A 17119-nucleotide genomic window follows, 5' to 3' on the forward strand; every position below is an offset into this window, starting at 1 on the left:
GTGACAGTTGAAATTGATTTCTTAATTCTGTCATGTTCTATATATTTGTTTCTTGTTTATACTCTGATGTCCTGTTGTGTTTAACAGATACATTTGGGTTATTTATCTGATGTGTGATCATATCCCGGATACTCTTGTCCAGACTAGTCCATGCCATAGGGGACACTGTAGCTAAATGACAACCCAGGACCTTCTCCAAGGTACTAGATAAATAAGTACAAGATTAAATCGTGGCATTCGAATACAATTCTGGCTGCTTTGTTCATTAACTGATCCATTGTTTTTAATTGCTCATCAGAGGCATATCAAATAAAAGTATCATAAGTAAAGAAAAATTACAGCTCTTTACAACATGATTTCTACTTTGAAGTGTAAAGTTTTTTCACTGTCGATAAAGAAAACCCAGTTTTTGAGCTATTTTCTTTGAGATAGTTAAAATATGCAGATCAAGCTTCAGGAATGGATCCAGCCAGATCAAGATACGTATAACTATCCAACACTTCAATGGGCTTTCCAGTCAATGAAAGAAGATTAAGTCTTGTTTCAAACTTTTAAATGTAGGTAGAAAAAACGTTATTTATTTATTTATTATTAAGTAACGGCTTTAAATTCCAAAAAACATTGTTGCACAATACAGAAAGCCTCCTTTTTTAAATGATGTCTGTGCTAGAGTATACGGTAGTATAAAGCACTATATCATCTGCATATAGATGACAATGGACTCCACTCCGATTCTGGCACAGATCAATATTCAGTGAAAAACAGTGTCAGACCCAGGATAGAGCCCTGTGGTGCACCTTTGTTTTATCTCTAAGATAGAAAACAACATACCTCCTCCCTTAACCTGTTGTTGTCTATTTGTTAACTACTAAACCAGTCAATGTCTTTATCAGACAAGCTCAATTCCCCCAACCTATGACATAATACATTTGTGGTCCACAGTATCGAAAGCCTTGAACAGATCAGTAAAGACTGCAGCTGCCACCTGCTTACTATCCAAGCCTCTTTAAACATCATCATGGTCCTTTAATCACTGCTGTTCCATGGTCTGATGTAAAACCTGACTGGATTGGGGACTGCAGCTGATTCGGCACCACCTTCTCCAAACAGTGCCATAACAGGTTGGAGGTTGCCAATTATTGGTCTGTAATTGGCAACCTCCATTTGACAGCCTCGCTTATGCACTGGTACCACACATGCAAGCTAAGCTTCCACAATGGTGGTATGGTTCCAGTATGTATGGACAGTGTAAACAAATGCTCCAGAGGACATGAAATAATATTACTAGCCAATTTTAGAAAGGCTCTAGTTGATCAGCTCCAGCTGATCGCGTTCTGTTACCCAGAACGTGCTGCGCCGGCTGCTCTTGGCTTCAGTCTTTCTGTTATCAGTCTTTTTTTAAATGATCAGCTTGTATTTATATTCTTAGCTCAGTTCTCAGTTACGGTTGCAATTCATGAATGAACAGTTTTGAAAACTTTAACAATAGTAGTGCTTAATATATCGTATGTATGTTTTACTAATATCCTCAAACTTTATTACAGATATCTAAAGATCATCCCAAGGAAAAAAAAGTCGTCCACCCCTCCCGTCCCCTCCTTTGATCGTAGAAATAATAACACGTATGTATTAAGGAGGGGTGTCTCTTAATAAATTCAGGAGACTTTTTAGTCGGCTAGATTGCATTTAAGTCTGCGGCCGACGTTACATCCTGTGCAGACGGAGCGTGGACAGCTTTGGTCGAGGAACTGCAGAGCAGACGAATCAAATATAGAGACGGAGTTGAGAGAGGAAGTGAATGCAATCGAAGTTCCCGTCGTGCAATTCATAATTTACAACATCGTGCGAAAAGGTATATTTCAAAATAGTCACTGCTATAAAGAAACAATACGGAATATCTATAGGACTATTTAGAAGTTTTCCTTTTAGATGTCTAATTAAAAGCACAACTTGGTCTGACATCAAGGATTGTTCAATGACAGGAAGATAGAGATCAGGTATGAAGTCACGCAAAATATCAACGCTCATGTTGAATACACACAAGCTATTTGAAAGCGATACCTACCCCCAACAACACAACAACTCTGCAGAATACAGGTACCTAACTTCCTCTCTGTACAGAACAATTCACAGGGCTACTGACATTCTAAAATATCATTTTCATGAACTCAAAATCGCTCCAAAATGAGACGCTTTTCAGACACGGGGCAATTTACAAGAAATCAAAAAAAAAAAAAAAAAAAAAAAAAGTTACAAAGCACAACTATACATCAAGGCGATTCACAGCCCCTGCCTAGGTGACAGTAGCATGTGCAGCGAGGATCGTATCTGGTTGACTACACCCCTCGTTGTCTGCTAACGCTCCTGCAGTGTTTTGCAGCCGCGGCTACTCCAGTGCATGTACCCCTTGAGAAGCTGCGCGGTAGTGACAACTTGGTGAAGTAAATACCGGATGAGGTTACCCAGACTGCGAACTTGAACAGGGGCAGCGCATATAACTATCCCCTATAAACTGTACAAAGGCATAAGCAGGCACACGCAGGCACAAGCTGAGAAGGGCAAGTTGTCACACTTTGCACTTGCCCAGTACAGAGCGAAATGCTTATTTTGAATTAGAGGTGGAGGTGGATGAGGTTATGCAACATCGGCATAGATTATGCGGTTGTTACGTTGAGCATCGGCATGAATTTCGCCTTGTAAAATTAGTTTTTCTTTTTCAACACCATAGACATTAGAGCTACTGTGAGAAAAACAGCTCAAGATAAGTGGTGCCACCTAGTGGTTAAACATAAATAACAGTGCATTTTCACTTTCTTTTTCTTGTAAGTGCGTTTTCATTTCCTTCTGTTGAGCGTCAGCCAGGGTATATGTATATACGGTATGTACATAATCTATTTTGAAATCATACAATTTTTTTTTTTTTTTTTTTTTTTTAAAGGCAACCGATTGTTTACAACTACGCGCATCATGATTTAAATTCAAACAGTTTCGCCGAGCTAGTGGCACAGCCTAGACACTTTAAAGAAAGTTTGTTTTGATTTTTTCGCTTTCTATGTAGGCTACAACACCAGGGATAATTCTTAAGTAGGCCCAATTAAAAAATAAAATGCGTGGGGTTTAATAATTATAATAGCATGCACTGGTAGAATGAACAGATGGTGTGCCGTGTTTCAGTAAATCATGTTCCGTACTGTACGTGGATGTCGTCCATATTAATTAATACAGTCGCTTTTTTAAAGTGTTTATTTTGAGTCGTATTTAATTTCCTGTATTTTGTTACTGGAAAATGTTTTATAAACTGCGAAGATCTGGGTGCACACGGAGTTAATGATATAGTATACTGTAGATACTGAATTGTATTAGGATCAATGAAAATCGAAACTATTCCCAACTGTCGCATGGCAACGAACTGGGAATGCAGCTCTCCACACATTATACCGTTGTGTCTTTGTTATTTACACTTCACCTTGAATACAAAATACATGTACCCACAGTGTGTGTGTGTGTGTGTGTGTGTGTGTATATATAAATACATTTGCAACTGCTTTGTTTTTCATGGCATCTGATACATATTTTATATATGCGTATTAATGTTAAGATTTAATTTATTTTTTAAAATCTCTTAAGTTGAAACTATACAGTTGCCTCTTAAACATTGAAGCTTTCAAAAAGCTCAGGTCTCGTAATTTATGACGTCACAGAAACCCTTGATGAAATTATTTTCCTGTAACTCACGCTTGCCAGTCTTTTTCTATTGAGAGTATATGTCCGTCTGTCTATAGTATATCACACTCATTTATATTTTAGGGTTCTCATTCAAAATGTGGACCTCAACACACACCCTTATGCCTGCATCTGTCACACTGTATAAAGTGAACTAGATAACTGCCTCTAGACTCGCCTCACATTTGGGTATAAATCAGATAACATTGATTTTAATGTTGCATCTGTTTTCATTTGTAATATACTTACCCAGTTGTGATGAAACTTGGCAAGGACAAGCTTCAGCACTAGTTATTGAGTATCAGAAGCTGGACACAGATGGAGATGATCTACATATTTGGCCACTTTATTAGACCCTGTACTTCATATCAGGTTGGGACACATTTCCCTGATCATAGCCTTGAGATGATGTGGCATAGACTCCACAAGCTGGAAGGTGTCTCGAGGGATGCCCCTTAGGGCACAAGTACAGCCTTGTTGGGTGGTCTTCTTTCACAACTATGCTTTAGTGAGATACAGCATTTGTTCTGCTTTTCATAGTGAACAGCAGAGGGATGTCAACTCCAGCCAGTTAGAGCAGCCCTAAGGTAATGGCCTGGAAGTGGATGTGGGTTGTATTCGTTTTTCATGATACTTTGTATAATACCTTAGTTGTAGCAAATGCTTCTCTTTTACCTCCCACTGGAGATTATAACCCCGCAAAGGTGATGTAATGGAGGCAGTGGGATGTCTATTTATGTTCATCACACTTCACAGATTTGTCCATATATCTGGTAACCCTTTATCTGATGGTCATGAAACATGGTAGTAGCATTATTTAGCATAATTTATTGAACTATCATATTCTGAGTATATAGGGGTGTCTGTCACACTAAAGTTTTGCATGCACTGCTTATCCAATTGTCCTAAGCTTGGTCATTCTTATTCTTTACTATTCTGTAGATACTGCTGTTGATATAAGCAAAGAGCATCAGCTTAGCCACCATCCTGATAGCTCTAATTCTGAATATACAGCAGTGGCAGGGGTTGCATGTTAACTGACAAACTTCTTCATCCTGAATCTGCCTCAGTTTGTCCAAACTTTGTAATTCTCCTGGTAGCTAGCTAACACAACTCACTTCAAACCCTTAAACAAATCTTTTCATGTCACTGCTTTCCAGATGGCAGCAGATGGGAAAACAATTTTGGTGGAAGGGCTAATGACAGATATTTTAGAGGATAGACTAGCAGACAAACTGGCTATCCACTTTTTAAGAAATCGAAATGGAGGTGGAGAAATAACCAACATCACATTTCCCAAAGAATCACCTGGGACTGCCCTGATAACCTTTGAAGAAAGTGAAGGTAAGTAAAATGTAAACTGTGCTTTAGCCAAAAAATTGAAACTGGGGCATTTTCATATTGTATTAAAAAAAGGCTTTTAGTTTAAACCAACACAATAACTGCACAGCTCAGCACTCACACTAGCCCGGCACCCAGAATTACTTCCATTAAGTATCTTATTGAAATGATCAGCAGGGGCCTGGTTGTTTAGAATCCTGTTCTTTACTCCGCAAGACAAGGATTCATCTGTTTAAATCTATTTATTGAATTGGATTGCCTGTTAGTCTTAATATTTCAGATGCTTCTACCTAAAACACAAAATCCAGAAAACTTAATTTTAACTAGACAAATCACGGCTTGGATTGCATTACAAAATAAAAGGTTGAGTTTGGATTTAAATAAAATAGGGTCTGCAAAATATTCAGTGGTTCCTGCTTATTCTATAATGACATCCCTAAATTTAAAAAGGCATGTCATGTGCAGACAGGCTAAAAGAATTGAAACTATTCAGGCTTGAGCAACTACACAGCGATCTGATTCAAGCATTCAGAATTCTAAAAGGTATTGACAATGTTGACGCAAGGGACTTTTTCAACCTGGAAAAAGAAACAAGGACTAGGGGTCACAAATAGAGATTAGACAAAGGGGCATTCAGAACAGAAAACAGGAGGCACTTTCTTACACAGAATTGTGAGGGTCTGGAACCAACTCCCCAGTAATGTTGTTGAAGCCGACACCCTGGGATCTTTCAAGAAGCTGCTTGAGACTCTGGGATCAATAAGCTACTAACAGTCAAAACGATCAAGATGGGCCGAAAGGCCTCCTTTTGTTTGTAAACTATGTTCTTCTCTTTAAAATTTGTTTTCACTCTTGTAAATAATGTGTTGCACATTTCCACCTGCCTGAAGATGATGTACTATATATCAAATGTCACAATAAAAAAAGAAAATGTCTAATATTTATAGATGCATGTATAAATATATTGTGTTTATTTTTGAACAGTGGCACAGAGAGTCTGTCGCATGAGGACTCACATATTATCTGTGGATGAAAATAAGTATGAAGTCCAGGTTAGCATGCACTGCACTGAAGTCAACCCAGATGAGGTAAAGTGGAAATTTACTCGCCCATGGTAGAAATGAATTTGCTTATTTTTTTTCTGAAACCAAGAACAGCGAGTAGAATACTGCAGTAAAATTGGCCTGATCAAATATAGTGGCCATATTCCTAAAGAAAGTGTATTTCTACTGTACATGAGAAAGGGTCTTGTGTAACTTCTTGACTGCCAGTCACTCATTCTCTCCAGTAGAGATAGCATTGAATAGTCAACTAGAATCTCCAGAGTCAACCTCAGAAACTGTTTTATCACACTACCGTGCTGATGGTAGCAGATTTTTGAAAATTGTTTGGAGTTTTAAACCATGATCACAAGAGTAGCTAAACCAATGATTTGCTGTGAGATCTTCAGCTTCTAACTCTTGTCCGATTAGATCTTCCTCAGAGTTTCTATGCTAATAGACTATCGACGACTTCCAGATGGAAAAAGGGTGATTAAGCATCTGAAGAAGAACTTCCCAGACGTACAGTTCAGCTTCGAGAAAGAGGAGCTATGCAATGTAAAAGGGGCGTTTTCAGAAATACAGGATCTAGCCAATGAAGTGCTGAGCAGCTTTGAGACTGGAGAACCAAAGGCTGTTAAGAATAAAAAGAGTCAAGGTGCTGCTGGAAGTGTATTCAGAAATGGTGAAAAAAAGACAGAATCCACAGCATTAGCTCAGCCATCTGGCTTTGACACTCAAAGTCCCACTTTCCTTATTGACAATGAAGATTTACATGTTGATAATGGAAGGGGTGTGGTAGCCAAAGATATGCTTGAGGACTACTCACTGATCATGGATTCTGACATCTATAGATACATCCAGAAACACTGGAATGATAAGTATGTGCAGGTCCTGTTTAAGCACAAAGTAGAAGTGGTGGATGTTACCGCCAAAGATATTACCACGTTGTACCTGCAGTCCGAGACTTCAGGGAGCCTGATCGACTTGCAGCAAGCTCATAGGGAACTGGGGAACCTATACCAAGAGTTAGAAACCAAACTACGCAAAGAACAGATACCAAAAAAGGAGGTATCATCTAATATAAACTGTCTAAAGAAAGTATCCGAGTATCTCCAGACTCATTTCCCCCTAATCCTTTTGAATGAGGATGACACCAACATATACATGATAGGCAGCTCTTGTGATGTCTCAGAAGCCAAGCAGTACATTCAGGATTTAAAAACTGAGGAGCATTCATCAAGATTAGAGAGACAGACTTCTTATCAAGGCTTGCAAGACATACTCCATACAGACAGCACAAAACTGCTGGATACAAATTATAAAGATTTGAAGCTTCCTGGTACAATAAAACCTGAAGTTTTAAAAGACTACACCTTAGCATCTGGTTTGGGCAGCTGCAAAGAACCTTTGATGAAGGACATCTCAAAGGGATTTCAGGCGTTTTCAAGCAGCGGTTTATACCGGAAAGGTCTAACAAGTCCTGATCGAACCAGCGAGGACATACTTAAGAAATATGAGGGAACTTCCACCATTAGTAAAATCAAAGACCGAAAGCTCTTCCAGACTACTGGACAAGCCAGAAGCACAGGTCCCATAAAACCTTTTCAGATGACAGCTTCATCGAACACATTTCAGCACATGGACCTGATAGGCACCAGAAATTATCTGTATGACTCAACCGCAGCCAGTACATCACAGACCTGTGAATTCCAACCAGTGCTCAGAAGAGCCAACAGCTTTTCTGGCATTAGCCAATCCAAAGAGGACAACAAGTCTGCTGGTTTGAATGAAGTGACAGAAAGCAGAAGTAAAAAAAGTAACAGTGGTCCAAAGAAAGAAGATCTCTTTTGTGAGGATATTTCAATGGCTAGGATGGCATGGCTTTATATAAACGATATCTATGGCACTAATATTGCAAAGCTGACATCAGCTGAGGGAATTCAAATGAATGAGACTGTCACAGGTAATTCTACAAAACTTGTAATCAGGGGATTTGACCAAGTTAAGGTTAGCAATGCCAAACGGGCTATTTCCATAATCTATTCAAAGGTATTAACAGATTTTGCAGTTAAAGAAATTTCTCTCTCTCAGATGGGTATTACAGATTCAGATGACATTTTGAGACTATGGTGCTCTGAAGTAGAAAAGCATGGAAATGTGAAAATAATCAAATCAACACAATATCTTTGTATAATGGGCCCAAAGGATCAATGTTTAGAGCTAACAGATCTTCTGCAAGAACTTGTCAAGGACAGAGCTTTGAAACCCCAGCCAGCATACACTGGAGGTTCTCTCTTTTCCTCCTCATCTGTGACAAAAACACATCAAGACAAGGAGCAGAAAAGCATATCGAAAGTAGAGGATTATCTGAAGGACCAGGGTTGTTCTTTGAGTAAACACAACTCGCTCAAAGGAGGTCTTCAGCAGGTCAAGCAAACCAATAGTGCAAACGGAGATAATGTGAAATACACACACAGCACACAAACCCACAACCAGAAAGAACCTGAAAATCAGACTCCAAGTGATGTTCAGAAATCCCCCAGACTTCAAACAGCCATGGAACAAAAGGACCAGAGTAATTTAACTTCAAAAGGGAAGAGAGATCCTACTTCAACCTTGGATAAAGATAAGGAAAATCCTCCGTCAAGTGTTAAGAAACTAGGAAACGAACCCGGTGTAAAAGACACAATCAAACCAACAAAAACCCTCAACAACAAGGTAATCTCTGAAAGCCATCACAAGAAAGCAGATCTAACCATGGCTTCACATGCACATAAAACTGACAGTTGCCCACAGTCTTTACCAACATGGGCATACAGTACTCAGACAAACTTCCTCAGAAATGATGATTTAAACAGTTCTGTTCAGGAGGAAAACTCCACTCTCAGGCTTCAACTTAGAAATCCTGCAGTCGGCCAGGATGCACAAGACCTGAAAGAAACTTCTCAAACATGCATGTGCTGTAAAAAAGAGCTGGGTCAAAATATACGCACCACGTGTGGCCTTGCTCTCTGTACAGATTGCCAGCCTGTGTGGCATGCATCGTGCAGGGTGTGTTCTGTATCCAATAACTCTGGTATCAAGGGGACTATGAACATCTCTGAACTGAGTACCAGCTTAAGTGGATTCAACAGAGACACAACTCTGAAGATAACTTATAACATCACAGATGGTATTCAGAGTGTAAGTAATTAGATGCTTGTCTTTCATTTATTTCATGATCAGTATTGCAAAAAAAAAAAAAAAAAAAAAAAAAAAAAAAAAAGTGCCAAAACCAATGTACCAGTCTGAAATCTTTTTCACTGGTTTATATCTGATGACTCAGCCCTTGGCTGCTCCCTTTCCAGCCTTCGAGCAGTCAGTAATGTAGGCCATTGTTAGATTGAGTGTAAGAGTAGTCTGGATAGGACTTTATTTAGCTCCTTAAATAATGTAATAAATACTGCACATTTTATGTGAATGTATTTGATTTGAGATGACTAGTTCTTCTTTGCAGTCTTGTTCAATCAATAGAAGATAATTATCTTATATTTTGAAAATACATTTTTATATTACATTTGATTCCAGGCCTCTATTGTCATATTGTATTTGTAAATACAGTGCAATGGTTGTATTTACTGTATCTATTATAATCTTCATTCATCTTTCCTTTAAAAAGACAGGCGATCCAAACCCTGGAAATCCCTACAAAGGGGGTCAGTTTCAGGCTTTTTTGCCAGCGAACGCTAAAGGGAAGGAACTGTTAAAGTTACTGAATAAGGCATTCAATCAAGGGCTGACATTCAAAATTAAAATGTGCGATTCTGGAGACACAATAACATGGGGCCAAATTCCACATAAAACCAAAATGGAAGGTGGAAAATCACTGTAAGTACAGATCGTTATTTTAAAAAGAGACTGTTATTGATGCCTTTAGAGCCCAGTTTACAACACTTAAGGATTTCTTTTGTTAAAAAGAACATTTTGGGGGCTACCAAGTGGCGCATCCAGTAAAGGCACTCTGCGTGAGTGCAGGATGTGCCCCATAGCCTGGACGTCACCGGTTCAAGTCTGGGCTATTCCACAGCCAACCATGGATGGAAGCTCCCAGGAGGCAGCGCTCAATTAGCTGAGCGTCGGGGCGGGTCTAGGTCGGCCAGGGTGTCCTCACCAGTGACCCCTGTAGTCTGGCCGGGCGCCTGTGGGCTTGCCTGTTAGCTGCCCGGGAGCTGTGTTGTCCTATGCTGTAGCTCCTGGGTGGCTGCTTGGTGAATCCACAGTGTGTAAAGAAGTGGTCAGCTGACAGCACACACTTCAGAGGACAGCGTGTGTTCATCTTCGCCGCTCCCAAGTCAGCGCAGGGGTGGTAGCAGTGAGCTGAGACTAAATAATTGTCCATTTCAAATTGGGAGAAAATAAGTAATTGGCAACAACTAAATCTATTAAAAAAAAAAAAAAACTTATAGGTGGTTAGAATTGTATTCAGTTTTCACAGAACTGTTAGGGCTAAGAGAATGTTTAACAAAAAAACAAACATTAAGCCTTTAAAAGGTTTTGTGAGCAGGACTCCTATGAACAGATGTGTAGTAAAAAAAAAAAAAAAAAAAAAAAAAAAAAAAAAAAAAAAAAACTACCCAAGCCTCTCAACCTCCACTATCATTGCCCTATTAAAAAGCAGAATAAACAGGGTGTACTAAACCAAATCATTCTCACACCTGTGTATCACTTACATAATTTGGTTTCCAATTCTTGTTTTGTTTCTGTAGTTATTACATCTTTGAAAACTTATTTAAAAAGTTTGAGCTCGGCGTGGTTCAGGGCAATATTTCTTCCACTAGAGACCATAACAAGGTGCTTTTGCTTACACATTACTATGCTTTTATATGCAGCCCTGTGTGCTGTAGACTATGCATTAAACTTTAGGCATGGAGTGAGTGATATTTAAATAAGACTAATGATTGCAATCCCAAACCCATGGATTTCAAAAACAGTGATCCAAGTTTCCTCCATTTTCCTTCTAGCAATGGATACCCAGATTCCAGCTATCTTGTTCATCTAACAGAAGTTCTTACGAAGCTTGGAATTAAATGAAAAGAAATGAAAAAATGGGTTCTATTGCAAAACCAGGAAAAATTGACCATTTGAACCCGGAAGAAAGTCAAATCTACTTGCAGTGAATTTGGCCAGGTTTTGTTAATCTGTGCAAGTGCAGTGTTTGCTCCCATTAAGTAAGAGACTATAGAGAAGCACCTCAAAACAAAAATGACCTACTGTACTTTAACAATTTATTAAATGTTTGATTTTTAAAAAATGTAAAGTTTAAGTCCAACCATCTTTAAAGCAATACCTGTCCATACTGTACCTGCAAAGCCTACTGTGCAAGGTTGAACAAATTAATGACAGCGGGGTCTATCTCATCTAAACAGACAACTACCCTAAAAATATATAAAACCCAATAATTTTGGACATGTATTTTGTATTGTATTTAATGATGTTAAGGTGGTCAATAAATGACACCATTATGTTAGTTACAAAGCCTGTATAAGGTTAGAAATAGTAAGGTCAGTTTTCCTATGCTTTGACATGTTTTTAATATGCTTTGCAGTATTTCTTTGGGTTTTACCATGCTTTTAATATTCTTTATTACAATTTGCTATGCATTTACTAGGTGGAAACTTTCATAAATGAAGTTTGGGGGGGGGGGGGGGGGGGGGGGGCTGGTTGACATTGTAGTGCAGTGTTTGACCTTTAATGTAAAGTCTGCTACAGCTTGTGTTTTTTATATTGTTACTAATTAAAGATTTAGAAATAATAAAATAAACTTAAATTCAATAATGACTAGGAGTCTTTCAAGGTGTTGCCTTGTACTAGCGTAAACAAAACAGAGCTGCACTAGTAGTGCTTGCACTTAAGGATTTATCTCTAGGTTTTAACTGTGTGTGAGATAGTCAACAGTATACAACATATTCTAAAGTTTTAGAATGTACTGTACTAAAATCAGAAATCATGCATATTTTCTATAGACAAAATTAAACTAGCCTACAGTATTTAATTACATAAATCAATTCTAGTAAAATATGTACCTCATGCCAACTTACCTGAATGGTAAAGTTGCTTGCTGCTACTGTGTGCTATGTCAGCTCTCACTTTATTGTAAGTTTTTGCACTCTGACATGAGCACGCCGATGCTCCTGCTACATGGAAACTTTGGTGCAGACACAGGGTTATTGCAAAGGAACAGTGTTTCCATGCCTTCGTCTCAGGGAAAAAAGGGCATTTTACCTCAGTATCGTACTGAATGAAAGCAGCTGGTTGGTGCTTAACTGTTTGGCTTGCAAATGATTTCTTTAAGCTAGTATAGTACCAGGTAGTGATTCTAAATCCAACCTGCACAGTTGAGACCCATGAAGTGAATGTTAGTGCCAAAAGGGCAAGATGTCCAGCATGGAACTGTTCTGTTAGCTGCAATCAATTTATCTAGTAAGATTTGTGCCCACAACTTGAAATGTCGTCTTAAAAGACAAGACAACCGAAATGCCTTCTACTGGAATTTCCTACACAAAAAAAAATAATCCACATTTTATTATGCTTTTTATTAATACTGGAAAACATGTAAGGCATATGGTAACATTAGGCAGAAAAGCATTACAGGTTCTAGTTCATGTAAACAGCATTGCTACAAATTTTGTTCAACCTGGATACGAAGCACGAAAGCAGAATTTTTCTAAAAGTTAACAAAGTAAAGACAATCTTTGAATTACATCGTAGGGTTCAAATTACAGCATGAAAGCCAACGTTTATCTTGATAGGTAAAAGAAACTAGACCAAAAGATCACAAGTTGCTTTATGTTTTGTTGAAACAGAACTGTAAATCATTTGTTTTGTCTAGCGCTTCATTTAATAGTAAAATCAGAAACAGCCAGCCATCACCAGGCTTTCCAATTACAGACCATATTCTTTGCAATCAACTGGCACTACAGCAAATGCAGTGTAATCACCTTATGGCAGCTCCGATATAAAAGAATTGAGATTAGAGGTAAAAAAAAAAAAGTGTAGGTGAAAGTACATTACCAAATGAAAAGATGTTTTGAAGAAGGCTACAAATTGGAGACTCTTGGGTCTCAAAGTGCCTATTAAACAATAAAACAAACCAAACTAAAAATTAGGTCTGAAGCTTTCCAAAGCTAAGTTCAAATGGATTGAAATTTCACTATCATGTCTGCTTGCACAGAAACATATGCACTGCAACGACTAACTGCATGTGGGATTGATACTTAACAGAAACCACAAAATCCTTAATTTAACCTTGGATCTGTAGAATAGATTAACACATGTCTAGATGGAAACAGACCATGCATAAATAGATCATGGCCTTAAAGTTGAGGTGTGTTTAATTTACTGCAGTAACAAAAAGGCATTGCAGGTTAAACAAAGCTTGGTGATGACTTAAGTGTACATAATCCAGTTTTACAAATAGTACCACAGATCCACACCTTTTAGAAGCATGTAAAACCTTTGAAATAGAAATTCATGGGATTTATTTTCATTTCTAAGACACAATATAAAAATCTGGTCAGTTGGCACACAGGTCTTAATTTTATTTATGTATTTTGTTTCTAGAATGTTTCTTTGGTCCCTTGATGTAGATCTTGAAAAGTAAGGTCAGTTTGGTAGGTTTTGGTATACCCAATTTCAGAAATGCAAATCAAGGGCACACTAATATTCACTTTTCGAACCATACTCATGTTCATGTCTTGAATCCTGAGTGACAGAGACAAGTGTTGAGGCACACATTACTCATGGTGCCACAGGTAAAGCATCACGGCCATCTGAGCCCTTGTGTTTAATAGCACAACACACAAGCTACATTATTCAGCAGCTTAATTAACAGAGACGAAATACAAATGAACCCAAAACATCAAATTGTGGTAAACCGGGTATGAAATCCATAAACTGGGTACACATATAGAAGATAATAGGCAGATAGAAATATAAATGCAGTTTAGGAGTTTAAAAAAAAAAAAAAAGTGGACCAGTAAATGTTTTAGAGTCAATAAGAGACAGTGGATTTTTTAATTCTTAAATCAATTTTAGTACAAAGTTTTACAAAACGGGCAACTGTAGTAAGGCTATGACTTGAAGTACAAAAACAACAGAAGGCACAGTAACCTGTTCTCAATGGTTTGTTAGCAATGCAGCACTTATAAAGGACTTCTTTATATCAAAGGCTTCTCAATACTCCCTTATAAAAAAGATCTGCCACGGATTGAGCCGGTACTTAGCAAGCCTCTTCAACGTTTTACAATTTTCATTTTGGGGACTAAAATAGGTGCTCATTATTTTAATACACTGGAAACTATTTACTGTGGTTGAAAATAAACTGATGTAGCGCAGGGTTGAGCAACCTGAAACTTTTCTACACCTTTCATAAAATTACCTGAATTCTTACAATGGTTAAAATTTTACCTGTAAAAGCTCAAAATGTAATTGATGTTATCCTAACAAAATACAGTGGTTAAGTTAAACACTTAAGGTAGTCTTTCTAAATCATATGGACTCATCACACATGTAGGTGAAAACCAAAAGGAGGTTCAGCAATTTTGAAACCATGTAGAATGTAATTAGAATTGAATACAGCCAAAACTTTGGGATTATTCTGTATAAAACATGGTCAGTGGCAGTTTGATCTTTTTGTATAATAACCTCAATGCACTACTTAATGACTTTAAAATAAACTGAATTCACATCACTCTACTGATTCTAGAACCATAGTTATTTTTGTGGGATAAAAATTACCAGAGCTTGACCAAGACTTGCAATCTCTTTCAGTAGCGCAATTCATTTTCTGAACAGATTTAATACTTCTTTGCAAAATCAGTGAAAATGTGTTGCTCATTTATGAAAATAGTAAACGGGACAGAATTCTTTGGCAAAATACCATGAGTTGTTACAAAAAAAAAAAAAATCAAGATTTGTTGTTAACTGGTTAAATGATATTTCCCAGGGAAACATATGCACCATATACTGACCGAACATGACCTTAAATTTCATGAAGAAAAGCTCACTTGTGTATCCTCTTTTTAAAGTCTGCAAGAACATAAACATAGGAGCCACACAAATGCAGATATTTAAAAGTAAGCTCTCCACTCAAGGATTACGTTATACAATTTGGCACCCTTAAAACTTACTGAAAATGGTTTTGAACCCCCCTATCTTCCTTCCTTTTAGCTTCGTCATCAAGAAATTCTCTGCAAAACCACAGGTACAAAACACTGTAGTGCAAGGTCAGCGATGCAAGCGAAGTGCAAATATCAATACAAAACTGTCCAAACACAAGCACCAGGGCTCGGACTCACAGGCAAAGTGAAAATATCAATACAAAACTGTCCAAACACAAGCACCAGGGCTCGGACTCGCAGCCTAATTTGGTTACCATTAAAAAAGGCAGGCAGGAAAAGCATTTTCAATGCAAAGCATTTTCAAAGGCTATATGTAGCAACAGGTGGATGCTTAAACCTGGAGAGAAGCTTGATATATGAAATACAACATTTCTGTAAGGCATTTAACTCATTTGTAATCCAGATTACTGAATTTATTTTCAGGGGCCATTATTATTAATAATGGCCATTCATGAATAACTGAAGTTACTAGCAGAGATCATGTTTAAAATTGTAGCTCCAAGCTGTAACCAACAATAGACAATTCATCAGCTGTGAATGACGGAATAACCAGGGAACAGCTTTGCATGGATTTACTGGAATGCATAGTCCGAGCCCTGCACAGTAAAGCACACATACATACACACTCACACACCAATGCCAATTTTCTTAGTGGTTCACAAAACTAGATTTAATCCATTGCTAAACATTAAGGACCTGAAAGCAGAGAGCAGCTTTCTGGGAGCATGAAAAAATACTATGAAAACAAAATGGATAATATTTTCAGTGTTAAATACAGGATGTAGTAATTAATGCCACCTGTTTGTGGTACATTTTTCTGTTTTTTAGTATTTGCGAATAAATTCCTCCTTTTCAACAAGTCTATTTGGCAGAACCATGGCTTTTTTTGCGACAACTGCCAACACAGCTAGGGTCTGACTGAGTGAGCGAGAGTTCCAAAAGGATCTCAGTGTTATGAGGGATATTAAGTGCAACACAGTTTCTGTGGTTACAATGAACTGTTGCTAAGCCAACACACTACATTCAGACTTCTGGTAGCAAAGTACACTTGCAGAAAACACAGCAGCATTTCTCCGATATTATATATCCAGGTCACTGGAAATAGATTTCATTTGAAATGTTTTCAGTGATTAATTCTAAGAAAGGCTTAGCGCACACAACTATGCATTGAGAAATTGAGAGTATGCCAATTAAAAGTGAGGATAAAATGCACTCTTACAAATAAAGTCAGTGAACTTTCACTGTGTCTGCTTGTTTTGCATTCTTTCTAGCACTTTAATGTTATACTTCTAAAGTTATTTTTTAAATTAAACAGCAAGGCATGCATACGCCTTCTGAACATTGATGTTTGCATTAGCACATACCCAGTGATATGATTTTATATATAATATATATATAGCCCTTCAAGACCTAAACGTATATATCAGTTAAATGCTTCTATTCAACTTGATTGAACCTCTCCATGCACAACAATAACACTAACCAAAAGGTATGCAGGGGCAGATTCAATATATTGTACAAAGTGGCTTCCTATGTATTTATGGGGAGGGTCTTTAGCATTCATATCTGTTTCCAGGTCCTCAAAGATCAGCAAATGAAACTGATCACAACTGAACCACCTTTTGTAGAGGCTGGCTGTGTGGCTGCCCTAGTTCTCCTCCTTCTTCTCTTTCTCAGCCTCAGGAACAAGAATGACCTTTCCAATGTTCTTCCTTTCCTGCATGTGTCTCATCGCATCACCCACCTGAAGAGAAACAGAGAGAGAGAGAGAGAGAGAGAGAGAGAGAGAGAGAGAGAGACACACTGTCAGAGAGGCTCAGATGGAGCTCTGCTTTTGAGTGGCAGGACAATACA

The 17119-nt window shown here is 38.0% G+C and overlaps 2 protein-coding genes across 3 annotated transcripts in view; one reads left to right on the forward strand and one right to left on the reverse strand.

The window, feature by feature from the left end:
• The first annotated feature begins 2793 nt into the window (after nt 1-2793).
• si:busm1-163l24.3 lies at nt 2794-11777 on the forward strand. 2 transcript variants are annotated; one of them, XM_041231725.1, is made up of 6 exons: nt 2794-2878; nt 4884-5067; nt 6049-6152; nt 6537-9290; nt 9766-9974; nt 11108-11777. In XM_041231725.1, exons 2-6 carry the CDS (start codon nt 4884-4886, stop codon nt 11175-11177), a joined length of 3321 nt encoding a protein of 1106 aa, XP_041087659.1. In that variant the 5' UTR covers nt 2794-2878; the 3' UTR covers nt 11178-11777. The 2 variants fall into 2 exon arrangements, with proteins under 2 accessions (XP_041087659.1, XP_041087658.1); XM_041231724.1 differs by lacking the exon at nt 2794-2878 and adding an exon at nt 4198-4310.
• An 887-nt stretch (nt 11778-12664) lies between these two features.
• The window catches only part of vat1 (vesicle amine transport 1), a 51837-nt gene continuing 47382 nt past the window's right edge, over nt 12665-17119 (reverse strand). Inside the window, exon 6 of the mRNA XM_041231519.1 lies at nt 12665-17009. Coding sequence (XP_041087453.1) covers nt 16914-17009 — 96 coding nt within the window. The 3' untranslated portion in view covers nt 12665-16913. The remainder of the gene's footprint in view (nt 17010-17119) is intronic.

The sequence above is a fragment of the Polyodon spathula genome, chromosome 28 (genome assembly GCF_017654505.1).
Source record: "Polyodon spathula isolate WHYD16114869_AA chromosome 28, ASM1765450v1, whole genome shotgun sequence".
Lineage (NCBI taxonomy): Eukaryota > Metazoa > Chordata > Actinopteri > Acipenseriformes > Polyodontidae > Polyodon > Polyodon spathula.